The sequence below is a fragment of the Sus scrofa genome, chromosome 1 (assembly GCF_054392235.1).
Source record: "Sus scrofa isolate SSC_HxYL_T2T_F1_AM1 chromosome 1, Sscrofa_HxYL_maternal_Yorkshire_Landrace_v2.0, whole genome shotgun sequence".
Classification (NCBI taxonomy): domain Eukaryota; kingdom Metazoa; phylum Chordata; class Mammalia; order Artiodactyla; family Suidae; genus Sus; species Sus scrofa.
The window spans coordinates 250374692-250388316 of record NC_139383.1 but is presented as its reverse complement, the minus strand read 5'-3'; the positions used below and the strand labels follow the sequence as shown (position 1 = coordinate 250388316).

Here is a 13625-nt window from a genome sequence, read left to right as displayed (position 1 = left end):
AGGGAATTCTTTCCCTCTTTTCAGTACAAGAAATTCATGTCAGTTGCAGAGAGGTCAGAAAACTACAAAAAATTCTTTCCTGTAATTATGTTACCAGAGACAGTCATCAGTAACATTTTAATGTCTGTTTTTCCAGTTCTTTTCTATGCATAGGTCCTGAAAAATTTTTAATAAAAATCACAGCAGTGTTGGACATTTATGAAGTTTATTGGTCCTTAATCTCTGCATCTTAGTTTCTTCAACTATAAAAATGATGATTATACCACTCACAAAAGTTTTTGTACAGAATCAATGAGACATTAATTATAAATTACTTAGACAAGAACTAGGGCTGAGTGACATCCCATAAATTATAGTATTCCTGTGGAATATTATGCCCCAGTTAAAGAATACAGCAGTTCTGCATGTGTGGCTATTGAAGGATACTCTTAGAGTTTTGTCCCCCCCCCTCAAAGATACTGTATGTTGAAGGCATGTAAAAGATCCACTTATATATCTTTGGACTTTATTCATGTATACATGTTCAAATAGTTGTCACTTATTACTTTATTCTCTAATTATGGGAGGGAAACAGTAGTTTCTAATTCAACATCGATTACAAATAAAATTTTTGATATATAAAATTGATCAACTTAACATTAAAGAATAAAAATCAAAGTTTAATTTAAAAAAAGTTTATCAAGACAGGTAACCCCGTAATAAATATCCTTATATACATCTTTATATAAATTATAGTTACCTAATGTATCATTTCCTGAATCAGAGGGTAAGCGTACTTTTATGGCTTTGTAGAGAGGTTTCCTACAGCAAATGATGCCATATAAGAAGATTGCACTCCAGAATTTCCCCTACATTAGCCATTGCTCTACCCCAATCTTCAAAAATACCTGTAAGGACCAGTTGAGAGGATTTAGAAAGGCTTCTTTTGAATTTGGGCGCTATCTTTAATCTCTTCCGTGTTTTACCCCAACTCTTCCTTTCTTCCAACATGAAGGAGAACCTTGAGGGATAAACAGAAGGCACATTAAAGGGCTCTGAGAGGGGAGGGCATATTTATAGACTAATCACATATCAACCTATAGTTTCTGTTAGCCTCATTCCCTGAATCACTCAACTCTTAGCTTTCTGCTGCCCCTTAAGCCACTTTCTTGATAGTATTTTGCTGTAGGCAATGATATGTGGATAAAGGAGTTAAAAACATGTACCTTCAAGGTGATGAAATACTTTAAAAAGGGTGTGTCTCTTAACTGTTTCTGTAGTTTGGTCAAGATGTCATCTAAAGGTGACTAAATGCCTATAATTTGACTAACAATAAAAGGTTATGGCACCTGTTTAATTTATGCTTTTATCTATAATACTGTTAAGATAGTCATACCTATTAAATGTTAGTATGGCTAGAACATTTAAGATTTGACACTTCACATAGCTATTTTTTTTTAAAAAGTATTAAATTCAAACATAATTGGCTGTTTTTCTCACTATGTTAAATTGCTGCTATTAACCACCAGATAAACTTACTATGGTTTTTCTTTATTCTGGAAAAGGTCAAATTGGTCCTGAATTTTTTCTTGGACCTCTTAAGTCTGGTCTCTTTAATTCAGTTTATTTCTTGTTTGGCCGAAGCATATCTCTTGAGGAAATCTTTCCAAGTGGTTACAAGAGTGGTGTATTTTCAAGACTCTGTTACAAATCTAAGAATGTTTTTCTGTTTCTCTTGCATGTGGAAACCTGAGTTCTCTGTGTTTTATAAACATTATTCCCTTGTCTTCTGGTGTTTAATGTGCAGAGGTCAATGCCATCCTTGCCTTCTTTAATTATGGCTTCTTCTTGTTGATTTACTTTAGAGGTTGGTGGATATGTTCCTGTCTTCCTGACTAGGCCACAAAGGGCTGAGAGTGGAGTAGACACTGTAGAGATTAGAAACAAGGAGCTTACTATGCAGTTTGCTCAGAAGGCTCAGAACAGAGAGGAATAAAAGCAAGTCTAAAAGTTTTTTAGTTGAAAAGAAATTGGAACCTGGTTCCTCTTGGTCCTCTGATTTTGATCCACAAAGAAGCTGACACAAAGTTTACTTCTTTATGGAAAGGTAAGAGATTACATTTACCTGCTTTTAGAATATAGTCTTCTACTTTAGCAGTTTGAGAAAGAATTGCTCTTACTACAGAAGAAAATTAAAAAGTATAGATAGTATAAGGTCTAAGTATAAATATAGACAAGGTGAAAGAAAGAATTTTCTTGTCAGCAAATTCAAATTGTTACAGATCTCATAGATTCAAGAAGGCAGAAGTAGAAATGATGGCATCACTGCTGCTTAGTTAGATTTTAAAAAATGCAGTATGTGTTGGCCTTGATATTGGATGGGAACTTTGAATTAGTGCAAATATACAAAATATTTTGGGTTTGCATGGCTCCTTTCCACAGATAAGGTGGTGGTAAGGCTTTTCTTTAAAGTTATATTCAGCGTTCTCTTAATACTGGTAGAGGTTAGTCTTAAGTTATTTATTTTTTGTTAGTATGCACTTCCACCCCCAAAAGAGGTGGGTAAGAAAAATCCCATTTGGGGCTCCTCCTAAGTTTGTGAACATTTTAAATCCTGGGCCTGTGGTTATATTTATGACTATTTGGGGGGCTTTGCTAGGGAGAGTTTGAAGGACACAGTTTCCTGTTACTCTGCTTCAGTTTATCGAGGACAAAATAAGATCAAAGTTTTATATGCTATTTTATCATTTTGTTGTGACCTTCTCATTTAGTTATCAATAGGCACCCTATGTTAAAATTTCCCTGGTGTTTCCATCAGATATTTAGAAGTATCTAGTCTCCCTTAGCTAGTTGTCTTGTAAGTTTACCTCATAAGCTGCATTGGGCTTTTTTTGGAATAGAAGCTGCCTCCTTTGCAAAATTAGATATTAAGATGGCTAAAATACAAGTTTTAGAGTGGTATTTAATACATTTTTCATTGAAAGAAATATTTAGGGGAAAACTTTAAGCAGTGGTCCCTGAAGATAATCAGTAGCAAGACTGATGGTTACCATGAATATTTTTATATCCTCCCAAGAGATGTAGTCCCCAGCCTTTTGTGTTGTGAAATTTTAGGCCAGTGGGACTGGGATGTTGGAACATGGTACATGGCTGTTCTTTTCTCCAGCTTCAGTAAGGCTTTCAAGGCTGCAGAAAGCAGCCTCTCCACTGCTGCGTGTTCCCTCTCCATCACCAAGGTTTCCTCAGCTCTCCTGAGGCCTAGCGAACCTTTTCTTACCCTTCTAAAGTCTGGCCTTTCTGCCCCTCATGTTTGGCAGAAGGTAGTTGACTTTTACTTTCCAAAGGTTTTTTTTTTTTGTTGTTTTTTTGTTTTTTAGGGCTGTGACCCCCAGCCTGGGAACTTCCATATGCTGTGGGTGTGGCCCTAAAAAGTCAAAAAAGAATATTCTCTTACAAAAATATAGTACTGATACATTTTTTCTTTTTTTTTTGTCTTTTGTCTTTTTGTCTTTTGTTGTTGTTGTTGTTGTTGTTGCTATTTCTTGGGCCGCTCCCGCGGCATATGGAGGTTCCCAGGCTAGGGGTTGAATCGGAGCTGTAGCCACCGGCCCACGCCAGAGGCACAGCAACGCAGGATCCGAGCCGCGTCTGCAACCTACACCACAGCTCACGGCAACGCTGGATCGTTAACCCACTGAGCAAGGGCAGGGACCGAACCCGCAACCTCATGGTTCCTAGTCGGATTCGTCAACCACTGCGCCACGACGGGAACTCCAGTACTGATACATTTTAATCTGTCATCCATATTCCAGTGCTGTTAGTTTTTCTTTTTCTTTTTTTTTTTTTAAAGCCTGCACCTGTGGCACATGGAGGTTCCCAGGCTAGGGGTCAAATCAGAGCTGCAACTGCCAGCCTATGCCACAGCCACAGCAACACAGGATCTGAGCCGCATCTGCAACCTGTGCCACAGCTTGCAGCAACACCAGATCCTTATCCCACTGAGTGAGGCCCTGGATCAAACCCATAGCTTCATGGACAGTGTGTCAGGTTCTTAATCCACTGAGTCGCAATGGGAACTCCTTCCAGTGCTATCAGTTGACCCAATTATGTTCTGTATAGTTTTCCTTTTGGTTGCATCTGCAGCATGTGGAAGTTCCTGGGCCAGGGACTGAATCTGAACCACAGCTGCAACCCAAGCTGCAGCAGTGGCAATGCCAGATCCTTAACCTACTGAGCCACAAGGGAACTCCTGTAGTTTTTCATTCTAATGCAGGATCCAGCTTAGGATCAGATATTGGTTTTAAGTACCAAGTCATTCTGAATTTCTTTATTCTGAAATATTTCCATAGCCTTTATCATTTGTGAGATTGACATTTTTGAGTAAGTCTCTTCCTTTTCCTTTCCCCTGGCTACTTTTTTAGAACTAATATGTTTTTCATTTGGGATTTTTCTGATGTCTCCTAATGGTTCAATTAAGGTTATTCATTTCAGGCTAGATAGTACTTAAATGAGGTGACTTTCCTAGGACATCACATCTAGAAGCATGTGATACTCATCTGGTTTCAGTGGTGATCTTAGTATTTACTTTTGATTTTGTAAGCAAGAAAACCCCTGCCAAGACATTGCAAATATCCTATTTCTCAACACTTCCCCCTGAATTTATCTATCATCCGTCCATGGGTGGTTCTTGCATGAGCGGTCTTTAGTATGGTGGTTGCAAAAATTGTTTTCTAACATTCGTGCTCCCTCCATAGTTAACCAGTTGGAATTCAGCGTTCTATAGCATCCTTTCTCCCATTTGTTACTGCTGTGGATTCATTAATTCCTGTTCTTCTCAGGGGCTTTTGGTTCATTTCTATCCTTAATTATTTTGCTGCTCAAAATGACTCAGATTTTGGGAGTTCCTGTTGTGGCTCAGTGGGTTAATGGCTTTAGGACTAGTATTCATGAGGATGCAGGTTTGATCCCTGGCCTCACTCAGTGGGTTAAGGATCTGGCGTTGGCATAAGCTTTGGTGTAGGTCACAGATGGTGCTTGGATCCCACGTTGCTGTGGCTGTGGAATATGCCTGCAGCTGCAGCTCCGATTTGACCCCTAGCCTGGGAACTTCCATGTGCTGCAGGTTCAGCCCTAAAAAAAAGTCTCAGATTTGGGCCAACAGGAGTATCTTCAAGCTAGCCTTTGGCCATATCTTCATCATTCTTTGAACATTCCGTACTGCTTTCTAGCTCAACACATGTGTATGTCTATCTGTGGTATATAATTAAAACTTGGAATTCACATTGTTATACCTAGTTCTAATCCAAAGTTTTAGGGTTTATTCTATTTTTCTCCCTTTCCTTATTTTTAACTCTACTTTGACCATGAGAAACCTGACTCCCATTATTCTTTATAACATATATATAGTTATTTGGTTAACCCTAAATGCGACTAATTTTCCTTCACTGTTGTTGCCGCCTCTCTAGGAGTCCCTCCTTATCTTCCTTGAGCTCCCTCTATCCTACCACAGATGCCTGTTTTACTTGCTAGACTTTATGGCTTTAGGGCTAGATCGTTCAGGTAGGGAAAGAAGGGCAAGAAGATGACAGACATAGCAGTTTTTTTTTTTTTTTTTTTTCCCTTAGGCCACACTTGCAGCATATGGAGATTCCCAGGCTAGGGGTCGAATTGGAGCTGCAGCTGCTGGCTGGCCTACACCACAGCCACAGCAATGCAGGATCTGAGCCACGTCTGTGACCCACACCCCCTACTCATGGCAATGCCAGATCCTTAACCCACTGAGTGAGGCCAGGAATCAAACCCACAACCTCATGGTTCCTAGTTGGATTCATTTCCACTGTGCCACGGCAGGAACTCCAACTTACTTTGTAGCAAAACTTTTTCCAGGAGTGTCTAGTAAATACTAAAGATAAGGCTTTATTATTGTCATTATACATCTTGATAGATTAGCTGAAGGATGGGGAAAAAAGCCATAAAGTCAGTATAAAACATGTTCAGTTGTGACCAGTTACGGCTAGTGAGCTAGACTTTTAAGTGTTCCTTTAGTGTTAAGAAAATAATTTTCTTATCTTTCTAAGTTCACACAATGCTCAAATTGAGCAGAGGTTAGCTTAGCTGGGACAACTGGGATGCATTCAGATTTTGAGAGATTTTCTTAATGGGGTAATAAAAGAAAAGTGGCCAGTATACCTTACACATCAGAACAAAGTTGTAAAGTAGGTAGTGGAATTTGAATTGGGGGCACCTTCCAGTCCTTATCTGAAACTATGAGGCATCTCTGTAGTTCTGGTCAGAATATCATTTACTTTTTTTTACTTAAAATATATCCTAAGGTAGAATAATAAAAGGATAGAGGGCAGTCCAGATATATCTAGAAAAATTAGGATTCATGTCTAGAAAAATTCCAGTTCTTCAGAATATCAAGATATACAAATAGAGTTTGGATGAACATGATTTTCTCCCTAGTTTGGAAATTATCCAGAGGTGTATATACTGAAGCCTGAAAGTAAAACTCAGATTAAGTACTTTTCACGCTGGAGATGTATGAAAACGGCAATAAAGTTAGTGGTTAAGAACATGGACAAAGCTAGGCTGTGCCTCTGCCTTCAGACCTTAGGCAACTTCTGTAACTTCTCTGTGCCTCAGTTCTCATCTGTAAGGTTGGGATGATAGTTGTGCTTAATCTCAGTGTCCTGAGAATTAAATATTTATATAAAGTGCTGGGAACAGTGCCTGATACATAGCTCTACTTGTTTCATTATCCTCATGGTATAACAAAGGCTGAAAATATATAAAGATTCAAGTAGTATTTTGATCCTACTTATCACAGATCTAAAATGGGTAATGAAAATGTGTGTGATTACTTGGTATACTTTTTATTTTTTTCAGGGCTGCATCTGCAGCATATGGAAGTTCCCAGGTTAGGGGTCAAATCGGAGCTACAGCTGCCAGCCTACACCACAGCCTACGCCACAGCCACAGCAACTCAGAATCCTTAACCCACTGACCGAGACCAGGGATTGAACTGGTGTCCCCATGGTTACTAGCCGGGTTTGTTAACTGCTGAACCATGACGAGAACTTCTGGTGTACTTTGATTTTTAAGGTTGAGTTTATAGAAGATAATGATCATTTAGGTAGTGCAGCTGTCAAAGACAGTGCTGGGCTTGATGGATCATTGGTCAGAATAGGAAAATGTAAACAGCTAGTGTTTCTTTTTATTCGTTAAAACTGGAAACAGATGTTTTAGCTTAATTTCTAAGTAACATGAAGCATTTGGTTTCTTTAGGTAACATGCAATGTAAACTTTAGAATATCACAGTTGCTATCAAAGCATCCAACGTAATTCTCTTTGTAAAAAATGTTCTAACATGATGTAGGGAGAAAAGTCCCTGTTGGAATAAATGACCTGGATTCCTATGCTCTCTTTGCTCAATTCCCCTACCTGGCAGATAAGATGAAGTAAAATACAAACTTTTTGGTTATTCCCAGGACTTTTTAATTTTGCTTTGTTTTGTCTTTTTTAGGGCCACACACGCAGCATGTGGAAGTTCCCAGGCTAGGGGCTGAATTGGAGCTCCAGCTGGTGGTCTACGCCATAGCCACAGCGATGCCAGATTTGAGCTGCGTCTGCGACCTACACCACTGCCCACGGCAACGCCAGATCCTTAACCCACTGAGCAAGGCCAGGGATCAAACCTGCATCTTCACAGATACTCTGTCTTGTTCTTAACCTATGAGCCACAACAGGAACTCCCTCTTTACAGGTCTTAATAGTGATTCTTTCATGTAGGTTGCAATAACTATTAGCAAGTCATCTCCTAAAATATTGCTATTTTATAGGCTCAAGAATTTAATAAACATAAGGTTAGTTGCATGAGCAGTTTTTCTAAGATGCACCTTCACTATAGTGGCTGAGTTCTTGGCTTTTAGTTTTCCTGCAAGTGAAGCTTGACTTGCCTCTTAGAGAAGTGGCTTCTGACTTCCAAGGAATTTAAAATGCTCCTTATCCGCAGTCACCCAGTTGACACCTTTCCTGCCATGGCATCCCGTTTTCAAAAGTCAGCTGCTTCAACAAACCCTATTCTTTTACTTGTTTCGTGAATCTTTTTTTGCTGTCCCTCTAGCCCACACATCCCATTTCTGAATCTCCTTTTTCACACTAACACCAACAATGACATGAGTAATTTCACAGGCCAAGCTAGTGAAGTTTTAAGAAAGTAAGCTTACCAAATTTATATTTTTGGATTTTTGGATTCAGCTGAATAGCACCACTGAAAAGCTGGCTTTTTTTTTTTTTTTTTTTCCTTCCTAGAATTACGGCGAGCAGTAAGAAGCAGTGTGTGGAAAAGGGAAACAGTTGCTCATCAACATGTGTATGGACCAGAAGAAAACCTGGAGGATGACATGTACCGGAAGACTTGTACTGTGTGTGGCCACGAATTGACATATGAGAAAATGTGATTTTTAGTTAAGTGATCCCATTTTACAGTGTTTTATATTTAAATAAATGAAATTTAGACTGATCCTGTTCAGGATTCACCAAAATGTAAAGTCTTCATGATGGATAAAACACTTGTGTAAATAATACTTCAATGATTATGTACATTATGGCTTGAGGGCAGGTTTCAGTTAAAGTCCAGCTGGTCTGGTGTGGGCAAAATATATATATTCTTTACAATAGGGATGGGAGCTGAGGGATGGAAGTGTTAGGTAACAACTAAAATTGAGAAGTAAGCAACCAAGGCAAACCCTAGTTGGAGGAGGAAGAGCTTTTAGTATAGAGGCAGAAGCTGGCTGAGCTGGATGCCTGTCCCCAGAGACACCAGGGACGGTGGTAGGCCACCGCAACCAGAGGCTGGCCAGGTCTTCTAGACCGTTTCTACCTCCGTGTCAGGGAGCAGGAGCTGTTGCTGGGACAGGTTTACTTAGGGTTTACTACTATAGACCTTAATATTAGTGTCTAGATAGCCCTTTTCAAACCTAGATTAAAATGGAAAAACAACTATATTGTTTGTTGATCAAAGGTGCTGATAATAAGTTTAGCATAACTTGTTAACATTTACCGAGCCCTTGCCATGTGCTATGTAGGCACTATGCTAGGTGCTTTATAGGTATTCTCTTTTAATTCTGGGAGGGAAGACAGCTTGCTTCTGGATCAAGTTTAGGTAGTTGGATATGGCCCAGCTTGTCAAAAGGATTACAAGGTGGTTACATCGAGTAAGAGGATTTGATCCCCTGTGCTTGATTATAAGGTTTCTGCATTCTTTTTTTTTTTTTTTGATAAAATCAAGTTAAGATAAACTAGGTGTTTTCAAGTTGTTCTTCGACAGGAAGAACTTTTTATCCTATTGCTACAAATAAATGAATGGGAAGTTTTTATACATTTTTTCTCTTTAGATAGCTCTTGGAGATTATGCTTAAGGGCAAAAGTCAAAACAAGTCAAACCCAAATAGGCTTGAGACTGTTACTAATTGTTTTCTATGTAAGTATTCAATACAGCAATCTTTACTATATATCTGTTGAGTGTTGATTTTTTTAATGTGCTATGCTAAATTTTTACAGCTCAGTAAAAATTGATTTTAAATGGGCAGCATGACCTGATTGGGACAAAAAAAAAAAGCTTGCAGCTTTATGAAAACAGAATAACTAGGGGTTCAGGCTGCTGACAACAGCATTAGTACCTTGGGAGATGAGGAGCCCTTGAACCACATGGATATAGGTTCACATTAGCTGTGGACCCTGGGTAAGTTACTCCGTGGGCCTGTTTTTCTTTTAGATGGGCATAATAATCTAAGAACTGTCATGACAAATATGGTGAATCTATAACACCTGGCACATAACAGCCATTTATTAATGAGCACGTATTATGACCAAAACCAGTGTGGTCATAGACATGCCCAGTTGAGGTAGCTTCTAGTCACTCTTTACTTCCATTAATTTAAGATAATCATGGTATACAGGTGTCACTAAAGGCCAAGTTCTATCCTCTTCTTTCATTTTCAGGTATACCTGTAGATTAGTAAATTATGCAAATCACTGCTAAACGCTTTCTAGGAAAAGCAAACAAACTTATCTTCATATGAACTGCTTTCTGAATAATTTCTAGAAGGGAGATGGAGAATCAAGGAAACCAAAGGGAGATTATAATCAAAGAAAACAAAAGCATACGGTCACTTTGACAAAAGCATGTTAAATGGCATCAGTAGTTTAGCAGAATATCCATTTATTGCAAGGTCTGATGTACAGTGACATGCCATCCTTTTGTCTGTGTGAGCTTCATTAGAGGGGGACAGCAACTGTTGGAAGTGTGCTCTTACACTTTTATTCCTTCAAAAGTCAATCTCTTGTTCAGTTTTTCCATATACCTAGCTGCCAAACTGGGTCAGAGCCCAGTAACATCAGTGAGCAGTCATTAGAAGCAGTTGTTACCACATGAAGAGAGGGTGCAAGAGAAAAGGGGAGGAAAACCTAGAAACTCCTCTAGGATTTGGCTCAAGTAAGTATACCTAGCCAAACTTTGCAGTACGTTATGAAAGGATTACAAAGCAGATTAGGGCAAAGTTACCAAAGCCTTAAATGGTTATCCTTCAGCTTCCTGAGAATAGGAGCCACTTCTAACTAATGAATGACATAGTTTGTAGGAAGTAGGAACAGTATCAGCAGATGAACATTTAGTTAAGAACTTTACTTCCCTTTCTGACAGTAACTTGCCGTGCAACCTTAATCTTGTGATTATTTCTTAAATGTATGGTATTTAAAAATCCTAGGAGTTCCCATCTATTGTGTACTCTATATTCTCTAGCCACTTAACTGTGTGGTAAACCAAAAAGACTGTATCAATATGGAAAATGCTTAATGCGTCATAAACTTATGATGGACTAAGTTAAAAAAATACCTATATTGTATAAATGCACAAAGATACCAGCTGTGGAATTACTGGTAAATTTTTTTCAAAGGTTTAATGAACAACACCATATAGGAAACAGGCTCAGGAATTAGTAGTTACTTGCACCAGATTCCACAGAAATATAACCTAAACCTACACCTACTGCCAAGTATAGTTATTCAATCTAGCTACTTCTAATTGCAGTTTAGCATGTTAACTCACTAATACGACCTTGGATGAATCTTAGTTTTGAGAAAATGACCAGATGTTCTAAGATAACAGTTCTAAAACTTGTCTGTACACTGGAATTATCAGGGAGCCTTAAGAACTCTGTGTTCCACCCCCAGAGATTGTCGTTGGACATAAAAAATAAATTTAGAAATCTGAAGGTGATTTATGTTCAGATGTATTTAGAAACTGCCACTCTAATTAGTAACACTTTTTAATAACAGTTTCTTAAAATACTACAGTTATGAAAAAATATTTTGAAGAGAAAATTTCAGATGGAGGTAAGTACACTTTTAGTAAGAAACCACCAATTTTAAAGTAGACGGAGATGATAAATCATGAAATACCAGTGCTTAAAAAACATACTTTTAGTTTTATTTCAGCTGTGTTAGGTTATCCATGAGCTGTGAAAAGCTATGCTACTTGATAAGCCCATCAGTTCTACACACTACTCTGTAAGTTTGACCTCTAGTGTTTCATATACTTCTTTTTCTAATCAGTTATCTTTTGTGCCTTCAGGAGAAAAAATATCAGAGAAAAATTGTATCTGTCACATATATAATACATCCTATGGTCATCATCACATTATTGTCATTAGGGAATATCTGCTTTTTAGGGGCAATTACCATATTCTTCACCATCTTCCTTCCCCTCTGTTTCCTTTAGTAAAGTGAAAGGATGCTACAAGAAAGCAAGCATTGAAACCATCAAAAATAAGACAAATTATTTTGAGATTGCAAACAAAATCCTGAAGAAAAAAAAAAAAAAAAAAAAAAGGACGACCCTCAGGCCTGCAGTGCACAGAACTGCTGGAACACAGCCAGGATGTGAGGGTCTAACTCAGCCGTGAAGAGCAGGTTCTCCAGGGTCACCATGTACTGCTGGATTATTTGGTGATGCTGTGGACAGAGAAAAGGGAGTAAATGTTTACGTCAGGAAAGAGAGCACATAAGGGATCCGGCAGAACATTTCCCTCGGCAGCCCACCCACACTGTGGGATGATGGGAACGAGCAGGGGCAAAGAGTGGTTATCAGGAGTAACGGGCTCCTGAAAAGCCCCAACATTAAAATGTAGGGGGAAATAGGAAAAAAAGGGTGGTTCAGTAATGGGGGGAAAAAAAAAATCCATTTCTGGCCTGCTTCTCTGTAAATGCAATTCATGCTTCAAGGCAATAGCAGCAGCAACTGCTTCTACTACTGCTTTCCATGAGGTTCAGCTATGTCTCCCTGCTAATTAGGATATTTTAAAAAGTTGGTGCCCACACTGTAAACCAGCTATAATGGAGAAAAATACGAATCATTAAAAAAAAAAAAAAAAAAAGTACCCAGATTGAGAAGGTACATTCATTACAAGTAAGAATAGCATAGTGTTATTTGTTAAATAACCATGGTTAAAACCAGTCTCTGAAACATAAGAAAATTAATGGAGTCATTTCCTTTTTTTTTTCCTTTTTGTTAGGACATTAAAAAAAGCTGTTTGCAAAGGAAAAAAGATATTTAGTAGAGAATTAGCCAATGATTGTTAGTGTCTCCCATAAGATAGGAAACCCAAATCTTGTTTATCTTTCAAAAATAAAGAGCTCCCTTTTCATCTTACTGAAAATCAGTGACTTAACCAAAAAAAAGTCAGAAAATGAAATATTTTCTTCTGTATGTACATGTATAAATTTTAATATATTCAGATTCCTAGGGGACTAGGGTAATAAAGCTTTTGTCAGGAACTGAAACACCTAGAGTGAATTTTTTGGGGGGGCTTACAGAACACCCCCCCCACCTTTTCTGCCTTCTGATTTAATCACTCTTTTCTAGAACAAACAAATGAAGATTTGGGGTACTGATGTCTGAATATAGAAAGGATTAGTTCTACTCTCCTACAAATGTGTAACTTAAATCTAGCAGAGAGCAGGTGTTGCCTTTTGCTTTCTATGAAGACCTCAGGGAACTTGAGTTCACATGATAACCCAGAAGTAAGGTTATCATGTGAACATTTACAGAGGTCCTTAAAATCTAATTACTTTCCCCTCAGCAATTTTTTTCCCTCTATATCTGGTATTATAGCAAGACTCTCCAGCAAAGAGAACGGCAATTAGGAGTCTAAGGGATAGAGAGGTAATTTAAGCCTAAATATTCTGATGAACAGCAGTAGGAAGAAATGGACACAAACTTAAGGGCTATGTACACGTCCTACATAGCCACCTAACAAATTTGACAAGCTTTTAAAATAGAAAATCCCTGCAGCTGAGAATAGTGATCTTCATTACCCAAAGTTTCTCACAAACCTGAAGGAAGATCTGCTGGAGCCGCTCTATACAGTTCTTATACCACGGTGTTAATACACTGGTCCCATCAGTTTCACATCGTACTAAGTGCTCAGTCAAGATCATGATGAAACGCTAGGAGTGGGGTACAAAATTCCACAGGTGTTAGAAAAAAATTCTTGTATTTCAGAAACAGTCACATTTTTGACCAAAAGACCTCAAAAGTATGGCTTGTATCCGCTCTTTGTCGCATGTATCTTTAGCTGTCATAA

The 13625-nt window shown here is 38.4% G+C and overlaps 2 protein-coding genes across 11 annotated transcripts in view; one reads left to right on the top strand and one right to left on the bottom strand.

Moving 5' to 3' along the window:
• The window catches only part of XPA (XPA, DNA damage recognition and repair factor), a 147226-nt gene extending 137732 nt beyond the window's left edge, over positions 1 to 9494 (top strand). For 4 of the 7 annotated variants that reach the window (XR_014824537.1, XR_014824524.1, XM_084990715.1 and 1 more), the window contains one exon: positions 8293 to 9494. Coding sequence is in view for 2 of the 7 variants with exons in the window: in XM_084990715.1 (XP_084846841.1) it covers positions 8293 to 8441 (149 nt within the window). In the remaining 5 variants the exon portion in view is untranslated. Of the gene's footprint in view, positions 1 to 1844; positions 2087 to 8292 lie in introns of all 7 variants that reach the window. The other 3 variants (XR_014824543.1, XR_301366.4, XR_014824529.1) reach the window with 1 other exon arrangement.
• The window catches only part of NCBP1 (nuclear cap binding protein subunit 1), a 51167-nt gene continuing 37730 nt past the window's right edge, over positions 189 to 13625 (bottom strand). For 2 of the 4 annotated variants that reach the window (XR_002336867.2, XR_014824399.1), the window contains exons 22-24: positions 13375 to 13488; positions 11722 to 11994; positions 189 to 1000 (exon numbers count right to left, since the gene is read on the bottom strand). Coding sequence is in view for 2 of the 4 variants with exons in the window: in XM_021066300.2 (XP_020921959.1) it covers positions 11881 to 11994; positions 13375 to 13488 (228 nt within the window). In the remaining 2 variants the exon portion in view is untranslated. Of the gene's footprint in view, positions 1001 to 10187; positions 11995 to 13374; positions 13489 to 13625 lie in introns of those variants that run through there. The other 2 variants (XM_021066300.2, XM_084990395.1) reach the window with 1 other exon arrangement.